Raw genomic sequence first — 20941 nt, 5'->3', positions numbered from 1 at the left:
GGTTTTGTGCTTTCAGCAGAATGAAGAGGTACCTGTAACAGGAGCATTTAACTGCTTCGTGTAGCAAAGGCCTCAGTGTCAAGGCTGAAGTACACTTGGTGTGGAGCAGTGAAAAAATACCTGGTAGTACATGTTTGTTAATGAATTACATCTTGTTGGAGAAAAATGGAGCCTCAGATGTCCCCTGCAAGACACTTAATCCCCCTTGCCTCCCTTCCTGTATGTAATATGTAAAAAATTGTAAGGATTACACACACACACACCTTCTTTTACAGGCCTGTCTGTTTCAGGGTCATCCAGAACTGGAGATTCCAGGAGTTCCCTGGGCAGCCTGTTTCCAGCTGGCAGTGGGTGTGAATAGGTGTAAACCAGTTTAGGGACAAGTGCCACTGCTCAGTGTCCCCGTGTGGGCAGGAGGAGTCGCTCGGGGTGCTCTGCAGGGTGACACCAGTGACTTCAGTCTGTTGCCAAGGTGGATGTTGAGGAGGTGGGGAACAAAAGATCTGCTACCCAACGTGAGCAGTGCCATAGGCATCCTTCCTGTATTCTTGTTCTTAAAAGCACTTTTCCTGTGCTTCAAAAGCATAACTGGGAAGTGAGAATTACATGTATTAGTATAACCAAGCATCAAGCTGAGTACTGGGAAAACACCAACACGTGCTGACAGTGTCACAGTGCAAGGCTGTGAGTTCTTTGGAGACAAAACGACACAGAAGAGGCAGAGTCTGAGGGCAGCCCCAGTCTGAGCAGCCTCTCTGGGAAATCCCAGCTTTCAGTTGAGTTACTAACCAGGGTTTATCGCAGGTTCCACATTTGTTTGGCCAGAATTGTGGCTGTGTTGGGATGAGAAGGTAGATGTGGTGTAATGATACAAGATTTGTAATCTAATTGCTCTGTGGTTACTTAATCCAGCTTATATTTTAAAGCTGTGTCTCTCCCAGCTTCTCAGCAGTGAGCTAATAAATGTTACACTCTGTTTAAGCCTTCTGGTCAGCACTGTTTTCTGTGGCTATTGAAAACACAGATTGTCTGCACAAGTTGGATTAGTTTTTTGCCTGTCCCCTATTATAAACTGTTTGTGTTGGCCAGTTTGTCTCAGAACATTTCTCATCAGATTTTTATGGCTGTCAAATGGTAGTGGAGATGACAAAATGCAATCATAGCAGTCTCTCTTGCCACCACAATGTGATCAAGAGGAGAAGAATCCCTCCTAGGGGTCTGGGTTCCTGTTCACTTACAGCACAGAACTTCTGCCTGCTCTGCCAGCCTGGGTGGTGGCAGAGGGGAAAAAGTTGCTTCTTTTTTTTATTGTAACCCGGGTGGGAAATCAGGACATGCAGTTTTTGTGGTGTCTGATTTCCTACAATAATACTTATTTCCTTTACAAATGCAATTAAGCTTCTAGGGTGGGTTTTATTGGGTAAAGACTCCTAAACGTGTGATGAAGGAGAATTCTGCATAAGCAGCATTTGTGAGTGAAGTTCAGAAGCAGCCAAAGCCTGAAGCAGTGCAGAGCTGCTCTGGGAGAGACCTCCTTCCAGCATCTGCCTCCACGGGCTGCACCTGCAGTGGGAATGTGTGTCTGTTGGGTAGATCTTGGTCATAGGAGGGAAAATCAGCTTTTTGGAGACCTTTGGTGGCAACTACCACCCTCTGAGATGTCCTTTGGGACACCTGAGACTGTTGCTAATTGCGAATCATCTTGGGTTTAGTTCTGGCTTGATGGTCAAAGTGTGTAATTGAAGTCTTGACTTTAGGCACCAGGATTTGTACATTGAGATTGAGATTTTCTGAAGAGGAGGCTGGAACTGTTGTGTCTGTTCCCTGAACACCCCCGTGCTGGTTGTACCCGGTCCCCAGCGGTGCAGAAAAGGGGCCTGGGGAACATCGCTCTGGAGATCAGGATAACATAATTTGAGTTGAACCACAGTGACCATGGATCTCATGGCAGAAAATGCCTCTTGGATTGTCAGTCCTACCCCCTGCTGGAGGAGCAGGGGGGGCTGGGGTGTCTGGGGGGGTTGGCTGAGCTCTGGGCATGTGCTTGTGCCGGCGCTTTTTGACTCATTTCAGCTTCAATCTCTGTGTGTTGGCAGAAATCCTAGGATATTCCAAGCCACAAGCTGAACACAAACCATGACTCTGGCTTCTTGCAGTCACAGTTCTTAATTTCTTTAAAGGTTCTGGGTCTTGGGGCCATGACTTCTGACCTCAGAGCTGTGAGATGGGCTGTCTTGGGCAGGAGGGGTAAAACCATTGCAGTTTTAAGTCAAAAGCAGGGTTTTTCTATCACCAGCTTCACATACTTATCTGATAAGGAAACAACCTATGAAAGTGGAATGTGGAGTAAGTTCTGTAACTGGAGAAATAAGTAGAAACCTGAAAATACAAAACTTAATGGTTTTGCTTTGGAATACTGGGAAATAAGTGTTGTTCCTATTTCCTAATTAATTAGAATTTTTCTGACAGTGAGTGACTTTCCCTGCCTGCAGTTTCCCAATGAAGGTTTCTCCTCTTTTTGCTTTGCAGGATGGCGGACACGGACCTGTTTATGGAATGTGAGGAGGAGGAGCTGGAACCATGGCAGAAGATCAGTGATGTGATTGAAGATTCTGTTGTTGAGGATTATAATTCAGTTGATAAGACTGCCACTGGTAATTGACTGCTTTAGTCCAGAATTGTTCCTGGTGTTGGTGATGAGATTCAGAGGGAAGTGGCAGGGACTGGTGACATCCTGCCCAGCCAGGATCTTATTTGGTAGCTGAAAAACCTGTTGGTGAGGAATACAACAGATTTTGGTTCCTCTGGTTGTGGACAGAGCCTCTGAGTGCTGAGCAGAGCTGACACAGTGGTGCTTCTGCACAAGGCCTGTGGATAAGTAGTTTGAGGTAGAAAACAGTTTTTTTTCTCTGTGCAGAAGAGAGATTTTTTGCACATGTTGGAAGGGGTGAGAAGGAAACTTGGGCTGAGTTGATGTGTGCTACAGCCAGAGCTGTCATTTCCTAAAAGTAGAGAGTTGATCATTTACATAGAAGGTGATGCTTTTGTGTATGAGCAACTCAGTGGTGCGTGTCTCTGGCTCTTACAGGTTTGAAATGAGTGAGGAAGTCAGGTCCTTGACTGCTGAATTGCATTTCTTGTGACTGAAGTAGTCAAACTAGTGAGATTAAAACTAGTTTATTATTACTTTTTTAACCAGTGATTTGATACAATCTGTTTCAATTGGGTTTATTTGTTTGTCTGTTTTCTGTAAATGGAAAGATCCATGGCTTGGGTGTTCAGAGTTTGCATCTAATGTGCAGGTCGGAGGATGTTGTTATCCACTAGTTGTCTCATATTATGGGAAATTTAGACTCAGAAGAAGCAATAATTGCTGGGTGGGAGGATTTCTGCTTTTCAGATGCTGGGGATTAATTCAGTTTGCAATGGAACCCTGATTTCTGGTAGTGCCAACACAGAGTGTTGGACCATTTCACAATTTGGGAGTAAATGAAGCAGGACTACGATAAGAAAGCCCTTTATTCACTGTCCCTTTGGTTCTTGTTAAACACTTTGGTGCGTGGGAAGAAGAATTCTTGCCCAGTTCTGCACGTGGGTGAGGCAGGCTGGCACCTCTCGTGGGGTGGGCTGCTGCTCAGCCAGTTCAGTTACTTTGTCTTGGTCAAGATCAAGCAAAGGACCAGCCTGATGTCTGGGATGGGAGAGGATCTCTGCCCTGTCATAGCCAGGGATAACTGAGGAGGGGGCTCCATGTCTCTGGCTGCTGTTCCTGAGCTCTGGTCCCAGAGCTGCTCGTGGCAGCCGCTGCTCTTAGCTCCTTGGCAGCAGCTGCTCTGCACGTCCCAGGGCTCCCGCAGGGTGTTTGGGGGGGTGTCCAGCACTGGGGGCTGTGGGAGCCTGGTTGGGGCTGGGGGTGAGTCCAGGGAGGCTGGCTCTGCTCAGGGAAGGGTGTAGTGGTGCTGCTGCTCCCTCCTGCTTCCCCTGGCCTCCCTGCCCACCACGAGACTGAGGAGGAGCTTCCTTGGAGGCCTGTTTAGAGATGTCCAGGTAGGAGGGTGTGTGGAGGGACAAAGTGACCCAGCCATAATGGGTTGGGATGGACACAAACCTGCCAGTGATCTGGAGGAAACGGGATTTCTCTCTGGTTGGTGGCTAAGGAAGCTGGATGGGGCTGGGGGCTGTTGTACTGAGAGCAAAGCTTTACTCAGTGCAGCCACTCGGCGTCCTGCTGTGGGGTCTGCACACAGACTCTGCTTGCTCGGTGTTCTGAATACAATGATGCAATTCTGTGATTCAGGAGCAATGCAAATAAAGTTCTCCAGCCTGCAGCATGGCTTTTTCTTTCCTGAGTGTTGTATTCGTTGAGTTGCTCCCAGCTCTTACGACTTGGACTTGCAGGGGAATCCTTCTTGACACGATGCCAGTGAGGATTTCGAGTGGCAAAGTGCCACAGGGACATCTGTCACTTCTTTGGTCCCTGTAGTCTCTGCTGGCCCAGTAACTGAGGGTCACATCCCAGTTTAAGTGGTGACTGTGGAATGCTCATGGAATGAGCCATGTCTGGAGTCATCCCAGTTCTCAGCAATCTGTTTCTTATGCTCGTGGCTGTTGTTTTGTGTTTTACATTACAAGCTGGGGCCAGAAAAGACCCATTAAATCCATCCATTCTCCCAGGTTCTTTTGGGTTTTGTTGTGGTATTTTTCCTGTAGAATGGAATTTCCTTAGGAGCAAGCCTGGAGACCTTTTCTTAAATACCAGCATCCATGTTGGTAAATACTTAACTTGAAGACGAACGTGCTTGGATTCCTCCTGAGGGGAATTGTCCTTGTTCTGCTTCGGATGAACGGAGCAGCAGTGTGAGCTGGGCTGGACAGAAGTGACCCCATGTCCAAAAATCAAGAAACAGGATTTCTACACTCAAGATAGAAACATCTTCTAACTTACATTTTTCCATCTTTCTGCTGGATTCAGTTTTCCCCCCACAGATTAGTTTTAAAATGTCTCAGATTTCCTGGGACATCAGAGGAAAAATGAGGGAAAGTTGAACATCTCCAGCCTGGTGCTCAGCCTCAGCATTTCGTTCTCCTCTCACATGTAGCTAGGAGGTCCAACATACACATCTGTCCATCTCCACAGTGTCCAAAAAAGCCCCGTTGTTGTTGACAAGATGATGGGTGCCACGCTCCCATCCGCCGCACAGCGGGACTCCTGGTGGGGAGTTCCCTCCTCAGTTCAACATACAACCTGCATCCCCCCAGTTCCTTTCACCCCAAGAATCACAGAGTGCTTTTTGTCCTCAAAGTGCAGAAACTACACAAGAAAATGCTGCACTTGAGCAAACGTGGAGCAGTAGATGGTTCAGTCAGGGTAGGATGGAAAGTGGGAAAACTTAGTCCAGTTTAAATAATTTCTGAATCAGGGTGACAGGACCCTCGTGGTGCTCACTTGCTCTGCACACTCCTCTGTGACTCCTCTCCCTCTGTAGAACATTTGGGATGGTTTTTCCCTCTTGGACTATTTGCCACAAGTCCCATGTTTGTACCTGGGGCTCAGCTGGCCTGTCCTCACTGTGCTGCTGTGGCAGGAGCTTCTCTCCCTGCATGTCCCATGTCTCCAGGATGTCTCAGCAGTGCTCGACCTCCCGTCCTTCCTGAAGTGGGTTCAGGGACCACAGGAGCCACCTGAAGTTGCTTCTCCTGAGAGTGATGGAAGGCTCCTCACATACCTACAAGTCTGTCCCAGGCTCTGGTGATCCCTTGTTTCTCAGGGAGTGCTGCTGAGCTGACTCCACTTGATGTCCCTGTGACCCTTTTCTTCCCAAGCTCTGGAATGGGAACCTGTGTCTCTTTCCCAGCAGTTTCCTGCCTGATGGAGGTGCCTGGAAAAGAGAGGCAAGATGCAGAGTGGGCCAGGCAGCTGAGTGGCTTGGAGCTGAACCTTCTGCTGTAGTCTTCCATCACCCGACTGTTTCTGTCTAATATAATCTTGATGAAAACATTTGGATCCTTCTCCCTGAGGATTGCCAGCCAGGCAGCATCCAGACTGTCAGTGTGAAGCATCTTCCATTAAAAGAAGCTGTTCTGGCTGTGGGTCAGAATGTTCTGGCATGCAGCAGGTCTTTCCCTGGGTTTGCACAGTTCCAGAGGAAACATTTGCAGTTTGGGTGCAGCAGCCCTTTCCTCTGCCATCAGCAATGCCAGGAATGTTGGACCACTCTGCAGCCCTGAAGCATCCAGGATGTGGTGTCACTCTCATGTCCTGCTGAGCTGCAGGTCCCTGCTGGGACAGTTCCCACCTCCTGTTGCTGCTCTGGAAGGCCCTTCCCCTCAGGACACGGGTCACAGTAGCAGTGCAACTGAGGAGCTGGTTTCTTCCTTCTCCTCATTCCCTGCCTGGTTTGGTTGGCTTCCTGGGCACCATCTATGTGGGACACAAGGTGAGGTGGGTTTCTGTGGGAAAGGCAACATCAGGTGGAGCATCAGAGCTGGTGTGGTTGGAGGAGCCTTGGCCAAGATTTGATCCACAGCTCAGGCTGGAGTGAGTGAGTCTGGGAGCAGGGAATGGTGTCCATGCTCCAGCAGACCGGCCACCAAAGGGTGACCATGTCTGTAAAGTGTTCTGCTGAGCATCATTAGTGTCTGTTGGTAGCAAAGGTTTGTTCTCTGAACCAGGACCTTGGTGGTTGTAGACCATTTCATCCCATCTTTCCCTGGAAGGTGCCTCCACAGCCTCCTCCCTCATCCTTTCTTCTCTTCCCTTTAACTCCTCCCCTGTCTCTCAGGTGCCAGCAAATGTTGGCAGTAGAATGGGAGACTCCTGAGCCTTGTTTTTGTGTGATGTGAGCCCCAAGTTGCCAGGAGCAGTTGGGCAATGTTCCTGGGTTTGAATTTCTGCCTTCTGTGCAAATAGTGGGAGTCTGCTCTGCTTGGCAAGTGAGAGCTTGTGGGGCTGGGAGCACGTGGGGTAGATGAGGTGTTGAGTGAAGGACACAGGCAGCTGCTGATGAGTGTCTGCTGGGCTGGTGCAGACAGGAAGGACCAGAACCTGACTTGATGGGTTTTCCTGGGGGTAGCTGCAGTGTCTCTAAGCAGGAAATCCAGGGAAATCCCTCCAGGTGCCATGGTTGGTGACCCCAGGGTTGGAGCTCCCTGGCAGGTTAGTGAATTTTTACTTAGTAGTGAATGAGACCAGAAAAAGTGTTTTCTTTAGCTGCTGCAGCTGCGTTCAAAGGGCAGGAGGGAGCCAGGAGAATCAGTCTCTGAGGCTGCACAGGGATTTGAACACCTAGTTCCCAGGCAGCTTGGAAAATCATAGTCTAAATATGAATGTTAACACATGGAAGGGCTGAGTGGTTTCACAAGTTTGCTTTTAAAACATACTTTGGAAAAAAAAGTCCAAGTTCTGAAGACTCGAATTACCAGCTGAGTGTGTGTGAGAAGCAGCAGCCTTTTTACTGGCAGTTGTGACTTTTGCTGTGTTTACCTTCCAGCTGGCAACCCCTTGGTGCAGCAGAGTGGGCAGCCACTCATCCTCACCCAGAACCCAACCTCAGGGCTGGGCACGATGGTGACCCAGCCCGTGCTACGACCTGTCCAGATCATGCAGAACGCCAACCACGTCACCAGCTCCCCCGTGACCAGCCAGCCCATCTTCATCACCACCCAGGTGAGCTCCCTGCCCACCTGGGAGGCTGAGGCAGGAGGTCTGGTCCTCTCAGCCATGAAGGCTCTTGTCTGTTAAGAAATAATCAGATGCCTTTTCCACTTCTTGGTGGGCTTTAGTGGGTGTGACGCTTGAGCTGAAGTCAGCTGGGGTTTTGTTTCTCAGTTGCTGTAGATGTTGAAGGAGCTTTGTTCAGAAGCAGCTGGTGCTCTCAGACGTTCTGCAGTTGAGTCTCACTTGGGGGAACTGGCCACATTCCACAGCTCAGCAGGTCCTGTGGAGCCAGCCCAGGGCAGATTGGGCTTCATGGTGACTTCTACTTCCAGTCACACCAGTAGGGCCCAAGTCCCTGCTGCCTGTGGGTCTGTCCACTCTGGGGGAATTTGGCCTTGCTGGGTACTTAGCTACTTGGGTTTATTTTCCTGGGAGATATGCAGGTAATTTATTTGATGCCCACTAGTTTCTTTGGCTGTTTCCTGTGGGTCACTCCTACAAAGTGAGTGTCTGTGTTCACCAGAGCTCCTGCTTTTAAAAAAAAACAACAAAAAACCACAACAAAAATTCAAACAAACAAACAAACAAAACCACTTGCCTTTGCATGCTGGAGCTCCTTCTGTCCCAGGAGCCTGCTCAGACTGGAAGTGCTGCAGGGGTGCTCAGGGTGTTGATGGTGCTGTTTGCCTGCAGGGGTTTCCTGTGAGGAACGTGCGGCCTGTGCAGAACACGATGAACCAAGTTGGGATTGTTCTGAACGTGCAGCAGGGTCAGACAGTCAGACCCATCACCCTCGTCCCAGGTAAGGGCTGAAACAGGCTGCAGCCACTGTCACCTTCCTGTTTGGAGGACCAAAAGGTTAACAAAACCTGTAGATTTGCAGTCTGTGTTTCACCTGCCTCTCTAAGGTAGGGGATGTTCTGGTTTTGGAGCAGGTGAGATTTGCTGTTTGTGGCTCCAGTTCTGCCAGTTGTTTCACAGCAGAGAGGAGACCCTTCGGTTGCTGTCACAGGCCTCTCTGCAGAGTAGGGGACTTCAGCTGGAGGGAAGGTCTGCTCATGTTGTCTAGTCTCTTCAGAAAGCCTCCCCAGCTAATGTCATTCCAAGATCCCAGCCCATCACCACTTTTTGTCCTTCCTTCCAAAGTTTCCCCATGCCGTGCTAGTGTTCCCCTGTGCCAGGAAACCCAGACCTCCCCCAGTGGTGATTTCTGCTTCCTGGTCCTGTCCCACAAGAGACTGAGAGTCCCCAGAGAGACTGAGGACCTGCTTGTCACCAGGACCTGCCTCACAGCAGAGCTGTCATGCTGGTGATGCCTTCGCTCTCCCTAGAACAAACCTTGTGTCACAAACCAGTTTGCAAATGTGGGATCCACCTTGTCCTACCATGAGAAGCCTTCCATGAGTTTCTGTTGGGCTTTGTGACCAGGACCATGAGCTCCATGAAAGTCAGTGGGATTTATGCTCATAAGCTTCTTGGGCCTTTTGGAAAATTCCATCTAAAAATTGTTGCCAACACAGCCTTCACTCTGCATCAGTGTTCAGTCTTAGTCTGCCTGGGGAGTAAAATTAGGTGCTGAACTTGTAGAGCTTCCACTGAGCTGAGCAGGAGTTGGGGGAGCTCGGCAGTGTCAGAAAGGGGGTCACAGGTGGGTGCTGCTGGGCAAGGAATGGAGTTTGATCCCTTGGAATTTGATCACCTTGTTCTTTTGCAGCCCCAGGCACCCAGTTTGTGAAGCCAACCGTTGGTGTCCCCCAGGTGTTCTCCCAAGTGGCCCAGGTGAGACCAGGTACCACCATGCCGGTCCGTCCCACCACCAACACTTTCACCACGGTCATTCCGGCCACGCTCACCATCAGGAGCACGGTACCACAGTCCCAGGCACAACAGCAAAGTAAGTCCACTCCCAGCACCTCCACAACTCCTACTGCAACGCAGCCAACACCACTGGGACAGTTAACTGTGCAGCAGCCAGGGCAGTCCAGTCCAGCCACTAACCCCAAATTAGGTAAGACTTGCCATGGAGAAGCGAGGGGACTGGAGTGTGTGACACTGTCTGTGGTTTGATCTCCAAACGTGCTGCAGAAGCTGAGTCAGAACTCCAGGCTTCTATTTCTGCCTCCCTCACTGACTCACGCTTCATCTCTCACCAGCCTGGAAAATTAGAATAATCCTGCTCCATGTCCAGTTTGCTTGGAGAACTGGTTACGTTTTGTTTTGCAGAATGCTCTGAGACCATCAATGAGAAGTCCCTGAAAGTGAAAAAAAATACTGTGTATTAATCACTTGTATTTTTGGAAGGTGAAGTTAAATAGCTGGTGAACACAAGCAGAAACTGCTGCTTTTTTTTATTTTTCCATGCTGCCTGAATTCATGAGTGAAATGATTACTCAAGAATACTGACAAACAATTTAAAAAAGGGGGGGGAAATATACTTCTTCACACAGCAGGTAGTCAGGCTGTTCTTAGCTTTTGAGGGACCATAATCAGATAGAAAAGAAATACAGTTAGTGTGAGCATCAGTGTCCTGTTGAGCTCATCACAGGACAGGGCTTGTATGTGAGCTGGAAGGGCAGGGAAACTGACCTTCCCATCTTGCAGCCCTTGTGTTGCTGGACAGGATGGGCATTGATGGCTCAGTCTTCTTTGGTGAAGACCCTAGGTGGGGGGAGCAGCAGACAAGGCATTCCAGGTGGGGTGGGATTGGTGCAGGGGAGCAGGCCTTGCTGGCTGCTGACCAGTGTCCCCCTGGCAGTGAGCATCGCCAGCTTTGTGACCGTCAAGAGACCTGGCGTGACGGGGGAGAACAGCAACGAGGTGGCCAAGCTGGTGAACACCCTGAGCACCATCCCCTCGCTGGGGCAGAGCCCTGGCCCCCTGGTGGTGTCCAACAGCAGCCCTGTCCACGGCTCCCAGAGGTCCAGCGTCTCAGAGTCATCCTCATCCTCTTCCTCACTGAAAGGTAATGACCTGTGGAGCATCTTCAGCTCCACCGAGTCTGCTGGGAATCCAGAAATGGAGCTTCTGGAGTGAAACTGCACTGACCTGTAACTACTGAAATACTCAGGCAAAGAGAGAAAGTAAAATCTTTGCTGTCTTCCAAAGAAAGCACCTTCTTAAGGTGTTTGCCTCTTCCAGTCATGTTAGTAGTTACAAGTGCAGCTCTGAAGTATTTCAGTCAGCCAGAAAGGCTGGCCAGGTTTAGGTGCAGTGTCTGACTGGTTTTTCCTGTTGCAGTCAGCTCATCCCCAGTCCCCACCTTTGATCTGCAAGACGGGGGTCGGAAGGTCTGCCCAAGATGTGATGCTCAGTTTCGAGTCACTGAAGCTTTAAGAGGACACATGTGTGTAAGTAACACCCTGAGCTGAGCAGTTCATGGATAATTACTCATGATTGCATAGAGGAGCTGGAGCAGGGACTTCTGTAAAAGGGAGGAATATGAGTAGGAGAAAGTGAGAGGCAAAGGAGGGGCCCTTGGAAGACTTTCCATGGCATCCCTCACTGCAGGAAGGCAGGACCTCAGTTTTGTGTCCTGTTGGTGCCAGGAAGTGCATTTATTTTCTGATCTTACTTAGCAGTAAACAGTCAAACAAGGAAACTGAATTTTGACTCTGCGTTAGTCTTTCCTCAAGAGTTTCCTAGAGTTCCTCTGGCTTTTCTTAGTGCTGGTTAGTCTTTGGTTAGTAACATTTATAGTTCTTCCTAGATACAGATTAATGTGTGGGGTTTTGGGGGGGTTCCTTTCCTTTTAGTACTGCTGCCCTGAAATGGTTGAATTCCTCAAGAAAAGAAAATCTCTAGAGTCTGAACCAAATATTCAATCTGCAAAGCCTCCATCTCCAGAAAAAACTACAGCTGTGGCTTCACCACCCTCCTCTACTCCCATCCCTGCGCTGTCCCCACCTGCTAAAGCTCCAGAGCCAAGTGAAAACGTAGTTGACTCATCCCAAAGTAAGCTCATAATGTTAGTAGATGATTTCTACTATGGCAGAGATGGTGGCAAAGTGAGCCAGCTGCTGAACTTCCCCAAGGTTCCAACCTCCTTCAGGTGTCCACACTGCAGCAAGAGGCTAAAGAACAACATACGGTAAGAGGAGTGGGTCTGCAGGGCCCTCAGTACCTCTGAGCTGCAGCAGCAGCTGGAAGCTCCAGGCTCCCAGGCCCTGCAGCTTCTCTGGGCTGTAGCTCCAGCCCAGAGCTGAAGCACAGAAAGGGGCAGGTTTGCCCAGTGCCACTCAGCTCAGCCATGGCAAGCAGAGTGGTCAGGAGATTGCATGGTTAGAATAACTGCATTCCTGTTCTGCAGCAGAGAGGTCTCCTGTGCTCCTCACTAGTCTTACTAGACAGTAGGAAATAATGCTTCTTGAAGAGCTGCTCATCTTTAGTCAGTGCTTTTTCAGCAGAGGGATAAAATATTGTGAAAATAGTGATTCTGGTGAGGCAGCCACTTGGCTGTGATCAGTGAGGTGTTTGTCATGCTCAGGGGAAGGCCTGGTTGGGGTCAGGATTGCTCACAAGCAAGTAGTGCAGCCCCTGCTCTGCAGATCCCTTCCCCATGTCCTTTAGAGCTGGGGAGTGGGAGATTGCTGGATAGAGGGAAACTGTGCTTGCTCTTGGTGGGAAGGGCAAGAAGGAAACATCTTCATACTGTTTAAAAACACCTTCTGGTTTAGGGTTCATCATGCTGCCAGGGTTGCAGGTGCCAAACATTTGAGTTTCTGGTGACACAGTTTGTCTTCACCTCTGTAAGGTTCATGAATCACATGAAGCACCACGTTGAGCTGGACCAGCAGAATGGGGAGGTGGATGTCCACACCATCTGCCAGCACTGCTACAGACAGTTCTCCACCCCCTTCCAGCTGCAGTGTCACCTGGAGAACGTCCACAGCCCCTACGAGTCTACCAGTGAGTTGATTCTGGTGTTAGTTGTTGAGGTTTAAGAAGGTTTCTGTCCTGTGTTAACTGCAAGTCTGTTGGAAGGAGCATCTGTTGAGCTTTTCCCCTTGGTGCAGGTGTTTGTAGCCCAGCAGAAAATCCATATAAATGACATTTCTGCCAACTTGCTGTCAGGAGAACTTTCCAGATCAAGCACAATGATAATGTCATGATAGAATTAAATTCTTAGCAGCGGGTTGTCATCTGATTTAATATCTCTTGATGGTTCCTCGTTAGGGCACCTTCCTAATTTTCTACCCAGCCTTTTGTCAAGAGTATTTTCCTGCCTTCTTGAAGCCCCTCAGACTCTGTTTTGTTGTCGGCCCAACTCAGGAGCTGCTTTTCCGGGTGGTGGTTTGGTTTTTGTTTTCGTTTTGTGGGTTGGTTTTGCTTCAGGTTGTTACCAGAGAAACTCACAACTGGTGGTGGATGTTTTATCAGGGTGTTGGGCTTCTTGTCCCTCAGGTGCCACCTGCTTTTCCTTTCTCTTGCAGCCAAGTGCAAGATCTGCGAGTGGGCGTTCGAGAGCGAGCCCATGTTCCTGCAGCACATGAAGGACACGCACAAGCCTGGGGAGATGCCCTATGTTTGCCAGGTGGGAGAAGCACTTGAGGGGCTGGATTTCATAAATGCACACTAGAGAATAAGAGGAACTGCAGCAATTGTCAGCAAAACGTGAAGCTCATGGGAGTCCAAAGGAGCCTTGGGTTCCTCAACTCCACAAATAAGGATCTTTGGGGATCTAGCAGTGGTGGATGTCAGGTTCCTGTGTTCCTTCCCCATGAATCATAGAATGGTTAAAGTTGGAAGGGACCTTAAAGATCATCAGGTTCCAACCTCTCAGCAGGGACACCTCCCACCAGCCCAGGCTGCACAAGCCTCATCCAACCTTGTCTAGAACACCTCCAGGGATGGAGCAGCCACAGCTTCTCTGGGCAACTTGTTCCAGTGCCTTCCTACCCTCATGGGGAAGAATTTATTCCAGATGTCTAACCTAAATCTCCCCTCTTTCAGTTTAAAGCCATCACCCCTTGTCCTGTCAATGCCCTCTCTGGTGAAAAGCCCCTTCCCAGCTTTCCTGGAGCCCCTTCAGGCACTGGAAGCTGCTCTAAGGTCTCCCTGGAGCCTTCTCCTCTCCAGGCTCAACACCCCAACTCTCCCAGCCTGGCTCCAGAGCTGCTCCAGCCCTGGATCATCTCCGTGGCCCCCTCTGGCCCCTTTCCAGCAGTTCTCTATCTTTCCTGTGCTGATGTTCACCTGTCCATCCCCCCCAGGTCTGTCAGTACCGCTCGTCCCTGTACTCGGAGGTGGACACTCACTTCCGCATGATCCACGAGGACACGCGCCACCTGCTCTGCCCCTACTGCCTCAAGGTCTTCAAGAATGGCAACGCCTTCCAGCAGCACTTCATGAGGCACCAGGTACAGCCTCAGGGCTGGGGGTTCCCTCTCCAGGGGGATGAGCTGAGGTTGCTTGGGATAAAAGCAGAAAGAAGCCGTGGCTGGAGGAGGGGTTGGGTGGATGCTCCATTCACCCCGTGGCAAATGGGATTTGCAGGCTGTCATTCCCAGCCTTCTGTAGGGATTGTGTGGAAGGGAAGAGCCTTGTTCCTTTGGGAGCAGTACAGAGTGTTACTTAGCAGAAAGAAGCATGTTTGGCTGGACTGTGTTTGCTTCATGTGGGGATTAACCAAGAGAGGGCTCTGTTTTCATCTGGGGTGTAACTTTATCTCCAGGTAGTAACTAAGCAAGTCACCCTGGATGCACACGAGCAAGTGTAGTTTCTGTAGCTCAGTGTTCTGGTTCCACCCCTGTTGGCTCTGTTGACACCTTGTCTCCTGTGGGGTGGCTGAAGTGTGATTCAGAACACAGAAACACCCCACCTGTACCCCCAGGGCTTGGTGGGGAGGGGCTTCCAGGAAGATGGGGCTGCTTTGGTTTCAAACAGGGAAAAGGGGTTGTAGTGTTTGTTTTTTTTCTTTAAACAAAACCCACTGCTTCCTTGTGACTTGTCTTTCTTTAAAATGAAATACATTTCATTTGCTTTAGAAGAAGAGTGTTTATCATTGCAACAAGTGTAGGCTCCAGTTCCTGTTTGCCAAGGACAAAATTGAGCACAAGCTGCAGCACCACAAAACTTTCCGGAAGCCCAAACAATTAGAAGGATTGAAACCTGGAACCAAGGTAAGAAATCCCAGTTAACAGCAGAGCCCTGACCTCCCAGACTCTCTGTTGGTGTGTCCTCATCAAACTGGTGTTTGCTTCACCTGCACCACTGAACCACACTCCCTGAGACAGGAAACACTTTGTGCTTTGTCTCTGTTGAGCATGTTCAGTAAATTAGATGCTTCATAGAAATGGTAGATGAGAGAAAGGAGGTGGAAGTGGCTTGAACTCTCCTACTGAGCAATCTGGACCCCTCTGTAGTCATTAGGGACAAACAGGCCCTTCTGGGGCTCAGGTCCTGTGTCCTCTCAGGCTGCTGCTGCCCTGGGTGGGTCTTGTCGTGTCCCAGGAGCCTCTTTCTTCTCTGCAGAGTCAGGCCAGGTCCCTTCTGCCTGTGTGCTCAGGTGTGGGTCTGTCTGTCTCCTGCAGGTTACAATCAGGGCATCCAGAGGACAGCCACGGACAGTGCCACTCTCTTCCAATGACATGTCCCAGGGCTCTGGACAGGACAACCCCCTGTCATCTGCCACCGACCCCCAGCCCATCTTCCTGTACCCGCCAGTCCAGAGGAGCGTCCAGAAGAGAGCGGTCAAGAAAATGTCAGAACCTTCTGCTGAATTTCCAATTTAAACATATTTTTAAGGGAAATGTAGTTGCTTTAGAATGCCACGGGGGTGGGTGATGGGAGCCTCAGTACTGGGCAGCTCTGTCTCGCCAGTTCCCAAGGCAACTTGATGCCAGGAGAATCCTGCTTCCCACAAACCCAGGATTAAGTCGTGCTGTGAGAGCCCTGGAGGTGAAACTGAAAGAGGGAATTGGCTGGGTGCTTCAGAGGCAGCCATCAGTGTCAGGGCTTTCTCCCCATCCTGTGGCTTGCTGCCTTGTCTTCAATATTTATTTTTTTAAAATATTTTAAAAATCCACTCTCCAGGTGTGGATTATAGCTCCTGTCTGCAGCAAGCAGGAAATGCTGGGCCTGGCACCAAAGTGCTCCAGGAGTGAGGGTGCAAGATGAGACTAGTTGGACTGGTCAAAGTTTACATGACCTTAAATTCTTCTCTGTCCTGGACGATTGTCATAGCTCAAAGCTCCACTAACTAAAGTATTTCTCTTCTCTTCAGGAGTGTCCTGGGCAGGCAGACATGCCTGGAGTGCAGCTTCGAGATCCCCGACTTCCCCAACCACTTCCCCACCTACGTGCACTGTTCCCTGTGTCGTTACAGCACCTGCTGCTCCAGAGCTTATGCCAACCACATGATCAAGTACGTGTGAGCCCTGGGAGGTTCCTGCTGCCTGGATGCAGGAGCACCTCTGTGTCAGTCTGTGCTGCAGGGCTTGGGCAGACACTGGGTGTCATTCTGTGTCAGCACAGAGCTGGGCAGTGGGTTTCCAGTGAGATGAGAAAACTGAGCAAAAACTGAGCACAAGAGCTGGAAGATTCATTCCAAGCTGCTGGAGAAAGGATTCTATTTCAGTGCTCCTAGGATTTATTGCAAAGTTCATAGAATCATAGAGTGTGTGGGGTTGGAAGGCACCTGTAAAGGTCATCTAGTCCAGCCCCAATTGTCAGATGAATAATGTAAAAAATTTTTTTTCAAAGGGAAAAAAAAAAATGCCAAGTTTCTGCAAGGCTGAGTTCTGTGCAGGACCATGGATACACCACAGGAGGGGAGGGCAAGGACAGTCACTCCAAAATCTGGGCAGCTTTAAATGTTTCTGGGCAGTTGTTTGTATTTAGACACAGAGTTTTCATTTCCCTGAACATAATTCTGGCAGACACGATGTTATTTCACCCAGGGTTGGGTCTGTCTTTGTAAATGTCCTGTGTCTTGCCTGGTTTTATAGCTCTCTAAACATCCAGAATCCTTCTGACATTGAATAAAACTCTTTTGTCTTACAGCAACCACGTTCCTCGGAAGAGTCCAAAATACTTGGCTTTGTTTAAGAACTATACTGCCTGGTAATGGGAACTTTTCACTTTGGGGTTTTTCCATTTATTTTCTTTCATGATCTGCTTCTGAAGAAGCTCTGCTTATTTTCCAGCACCCAGAAAGATATGTTGAATTAAGGGCAATGTGTTGCCTGAGAGTCCCATGTGCTGGGGAGGGAGGCCTTTGTGTTCTGATTGTTAGAGAGGGGATGGGCAGATTTTTCATCTCTGATGCTGATAAGAACCTCACATATCTTCTCTTCTTTTCTCCCTGTTGTTTTTGCCATCCAGTGGTGTCAAGCTGTGCTGTTCCTCCTGTCTCTTCATAACGTCTGAGGGTGATGCCATGGCCAAACATCTGGTCTTCAATCCCTCACACGAGTTCAGTAACGTTATTGGCCGAGGTGAGAGTCTGAAAAGGAGCAGAAAAGTTGCAAGAAAACATAATGAATGCGGGGCAGAGCACATCAGATCGTGGACTGCGGGTCAAACGCAGCTTTGTTCAGCCTCAGGCTGAGCCCTTGGACCCGAGTTGTAATAAAATGGGGTGTTAGGGACGGTCTGTGAGTGCCTGAATGAGTCTCCATTGTTATGGAGATGGGGGAGTTAAGCTGCGAGGGAGGCTGGAGCTCAGCTGGCACCTCCCTGTGCTCAGGAGATCTGCCCGGGCAGAGACAATGCTCGGGGCTCCGGCGGCTGCCTCTGTTCCTCTGGGACATCATTGTCCCTCCCTGACACCCGGGGCCTCGGGCAGCTGCTGGGGTTTGAATGGAGCCTGGAAGTGGCTGTTTCTGGGAATTACCACAACCTGCAGCACAGGGATCTGGCCGGAGCTGAGCTTCCACAACCCAACTCCTGTGACTCCAAATGGACCTGGGGTTTTGCTGTTTGGCTCTGAACTGGAGCTCTGCCCCGTGGAGCCAACATCCTTTGTGGGGATGTGGTGGTGCTGGGGTGTGGGAGGATGGGTGAGGATCAGCTCGTCCTGCAGCGTGTTGGGATGCTCTGGAGTAACAGGCAGCAGAGGGACACTGATCCCTTACAGAGAGGGCTTGTTTGTTTGCACCCAGTCAGGGGTTGTTTGTTAAGCTACAAATGGTTTTGTTGCTTTGTTTTTCTTTGCAGGCCCTACTTGGATATCCCACACCAGGTAAGCAGCTTAGAATCCTAGAATCATTAAGGCTGGAGGGGACCTTCAAGATCATCCAGTTCCAACCCCCCTGCCGTGAGCAGGGAACCCTCCCACTAGACCAGGTTGCACAAAACCTCGTTCAACCTGGCCTTAAAAACCTCCAGGGATGGAGCATCAACAACCTCCCTGGGCAGCCCCTTCCAGCTCCCTTTTCTACACTCCTGCTGCCATTGCCTGTCCCGGCTGGTGGGGCTGGGTTTTTGGTTTGTTCTCCCTCTGCAGCTTTCCTCCCCGGGTTTTAAGAAGGTCCTGTCTTCTCTCCCTTTCAAGGCACGTTCAACCCCAGGACAAAAGCATGAAGGATCCCTGCCCGACCTATTCCCCAACTAAAGCTGCTACTGTGAAAACAAGGCCTGTGCCCCCCGGGAAGGAGGACCTGGAGCCCGAGCAGGCGCCAGCAGCCGCCAGCAGAGCCCCGGCCGGCCAGGAGGAGGAGGAGGAGGAGGGTGTGGATGCTGAGGGCGCGGAGGAGCAGGCGGGCAAGGATGCTGAGCCTGCCAGCAGGAAGGAGCAGCTGTCGGTGAAGAAGCTGCGCGTGGTGCTGTTCGCCCTGTGCTGCGACGCGGAGCAGGCGGCCGAGCACTTCCGGAACCCGCCGCGCCGCGTGCGGCGCTGGCTGCGCCGCTTCCAGGCCTTCCAGGAGGAGAACCTGGCGTCGCTGTCGGAGGGGAAATACCTGAGCCTGGAGGCCGAGGAGAAGCTGGCGGAGTGGGTCCTGACGCAGCGGGAGCAGCAGCTGCCCGTCAACGAGGAGACGCTGTTCCAGAAGGCCACCAAGATCGGCCGGTCCCTGGAGGGGGGGTTCAAGATCTCGTACGAGTGGGCGGTGAGGTTCATGCTGCGGCACCACCTCAGCACGCACACGCGCCGGGCGGTGGCTCATCCCCTCCCCAAGGACGTGGAGGACAACGCCAGCTGCTTCATCGAGTTCGTGCAGCGGCAGATCCACACCCAGGACCTGCCCCTCTCCATGATCGCCGCCATCGACGAGATCTCCCTCTTCCTGGACGTGGAGGTGCTGAGCAGCGACGACCGGAAGGAGAACGCTCTGCAGACGGTGGGGAACGGGGAGCCCTGGTGCGACGTGGTCCTCACCATCCTGGCCGACGGGAGCGTCCTCCCCACCCTGGTCTTCTACAGGGGCCACGTCCAGCAGCCCGCCAACGTGCCCGAGTCCATCATGCTGGAAGCAAAGGAGAACGGATACAGCGACGACGAAGTGATGGAGCTGTGGGCGTCCCGGGTGTGGCAGAAGCACACGGAGTGCCAGAGCAGCAAGGGCATGCTGGTGCTGGACTGCCACCGCACGCACCTCTCGGAGGAAGTACTGTCCCTGCTGAGCACCTCCAGCACCCTGCCCGCCGTCGTCCCCGCGGGCTGCAGCTCCAAAATCCAACCCCTAGATGTTTGTATCAAAAGGACTGTGAAAAATTTCTTGCATAAAAAGTGGAAAGAGCAAGCCAAGGAGATGGCGGACTCGACGTGCGACTCGGACATCCTCCTGCAGCTGGTCCTGTGCTGGCTGGCAGAGGTCCTGGAGGTGATCAGTGACTCCCCCGAGCTGGTGCAGCAGTCCTTCCTGGTGGCCAGCGTGCTGCCCGGGCCGGACGGCACCGCCAACTCGCCCACCCGCAACGCTGACATGCAGGAGGAGCTGATCACCTCGCTGGAGGAGCAGCTGAAGCTGAGTGAGGAGCAGCAGCAGCAGCAGGAGGAGGTGGCCGAGGTCCAGGACCCGACCCAGGCCGAGGAATCGGCCGAGGCCGAGATCTTGCAGCAGCTCTTCGAGGGGGAAAGTGAGACTGAGTCCTTCTATGGCTTTGAAGAGGCTGATTTGGAGCTGATGGAAATCTGAGCACTGATCTGCGAGCCGGGATCCAGGAAAGGGGTATTTTTAAAAATAAATGTTGGATGAGACCATTACACTTCCCTGTGGATTTGTGGGTTTAGGAAATTCGTAGGCGATCACTCAGATAAATAGCCATTTATGCTGTTCATTTATAAGTTTTGTGCTTTTTTAAAAGAAAAATCACTGTGTTGGTATTTTCTGAAGATCTATTGTGGGTGAATATTTTTGCGTTTTCTTTACCTCACTGTATCATAGTTTTCTGTTTTTATTGTGCAGAAATGTTTTGAATTATACATTGTCAATGTGACCATTTCTAAAGAAAGGAAAAAAAAATATGTAGCTAATGAACCAGTATATAAATCCTTTTGGTTGTCTTAACACAGATTATTTTTTTTTTCTAATTATTTTTTTTTTTTAACACTTGGCCCAGAGATTTAGGTTTCTATGGAAAATTTAGCAATGAGTTAATTGTGTGAACCTTCTCTAATTGGCCATTTGGGTTTGGTTTGGTTGTTTCTTTTTTTTTTTTTTAATTTGTAAAGAAGAGTAATTATTATTTTGCTTGTGAGTTTGAACGTGGGGTAAAAGGACAAGTGAATTTTGGCTGTTCCAGGCCAGCAGTGGGTGAGGAGGGGGGGGCAGCACTGTCCCCTCCCCCCCATCCCTGGCTGGGTGTGGTGGTTCCTCCCCTGCACCCACCTTGCTCCAAAGAGTTCCTGACAGAGGGAACGTGGTGGGAGAGGAAGGTCAAGCCTGTCTTGACCTCCCTGAGCCCGGGGGTGGGAGTTCAGACCATGGGAGGTCGACCCTGAACTACTGGTGGTTGATGAACCTGCTTGAACCAGCAGCATCAGACACTACGTTCCTTAGAATTAGAGATTGATTTAACGAAACAAACTGTGATGTGCACACACACACACACAGGAAAAAGAAAAAAAAAAAAAAGAGGACGTTTGTTTTTATTTTTCACTGCCAGCTTAAATTTTTCTACAATTTGCATGTTTGAGGGTTTTTTAATTGTATGTATTATGGTATCAACGGAAGCATTTTGACAAACGGAATCCAGAGGCACCTGCACCTTTCTGTTTCCATAGAGGTTTTGTGAACCTTCCCCAGTGCCCCAGGAAAGCAGGAGGCAGCATGTGCAGACCTGTAAATGATTCATCTTTAAAATGTACATAAGTGGAACATTTAATAAAACCAGGGAAATGGA

The 20941-nt window shown here is 50.3% G+C and overlaps 1 protein-coding gene across 4 annotated transcripts in view; it reads left to right on the top strand.

Moving 5' to 3' along the window:
* The window catches only part of POGZ (pogo transposable element derived with ZNF domain), a 27771-nt gene extending 6830 nt beyond the window's left edge, over positions 1–20941 (top strand). For 3 of the 4 annotated variants that reach the window (XM_051641273.1, XM_051641271.1, XM_051641272.1), the window contains exons 2-18: positions 2530–2654; positions 7491–7666; positions 8351–8459; positions 9372–9551; positions 10413–10619; positions 10895–11004; positions 11410–11744; positions 12408–12562; positions 13087–13187; positions 13867–14013; positions 14641–14775; positions 15187–15356; positions 15879–16019; positions 16658–16717; positions 16979–17091; positions 17813–17837; positions 18150–20941. In XM_051641273.1, coding sequence (XP_051497233.1) covers positions 2531–2654; positions 7491–7666; positions 8351–8459; positions 9372–9551; positions 10413–10619; positions 10895–11004; positions 11410–11744; positions 12408–12562; positions 13087–13187; positions 13867–14013; positions 14641–14775; positions 15187–15356; positions 15879–16019; positions 16658–16717; positions 16979–17091; positions 17813–17837; positions 18150–19734 — 3873 coding nt within the window. In that variant the 5' untranslated portion in view covers position 2530 and the 3' untranslated portion in view covers positions 19735–20941. The remainder of the gene's footprint in view (positions 1–2529; positions 2655–7490; positions 7667–8350; positions 8460–9371; positions 9552–10412; positions 10620–10894; positions 11005–11409; positions 11745–12407; positions 12563–13086; positions 13188–13866; positions 14014–14640; positions 14776–15186; positions 15357–15878; positions 16020–16657; positions 16718–16978; positions 17092–17812; positions 17838–18149) is intronic. The other variant, XM_051641274.1, reaches the window with a different exon arrangement.

The sequence above is a fragment of the Apus apus genome, chromosome 27, assembly GCF_020740795.1.
Source record: "Apus apus isolate bApuApu2 chromosome 27, bApuApu2.pri.cur, whole genome shotgun sequence".
In the NCBI taxonomy this organism is placed as follows: Eukaryota; Metazoa; Chordata; class Aves; order Apodiformes; family Apodidae; genus Apus; species Apus apus.
The sequence above is the reverse complement of the archived record's forward strand: the minus strand, read 5'-3'. Positions and strand labels throughout refer to the sequence as shown.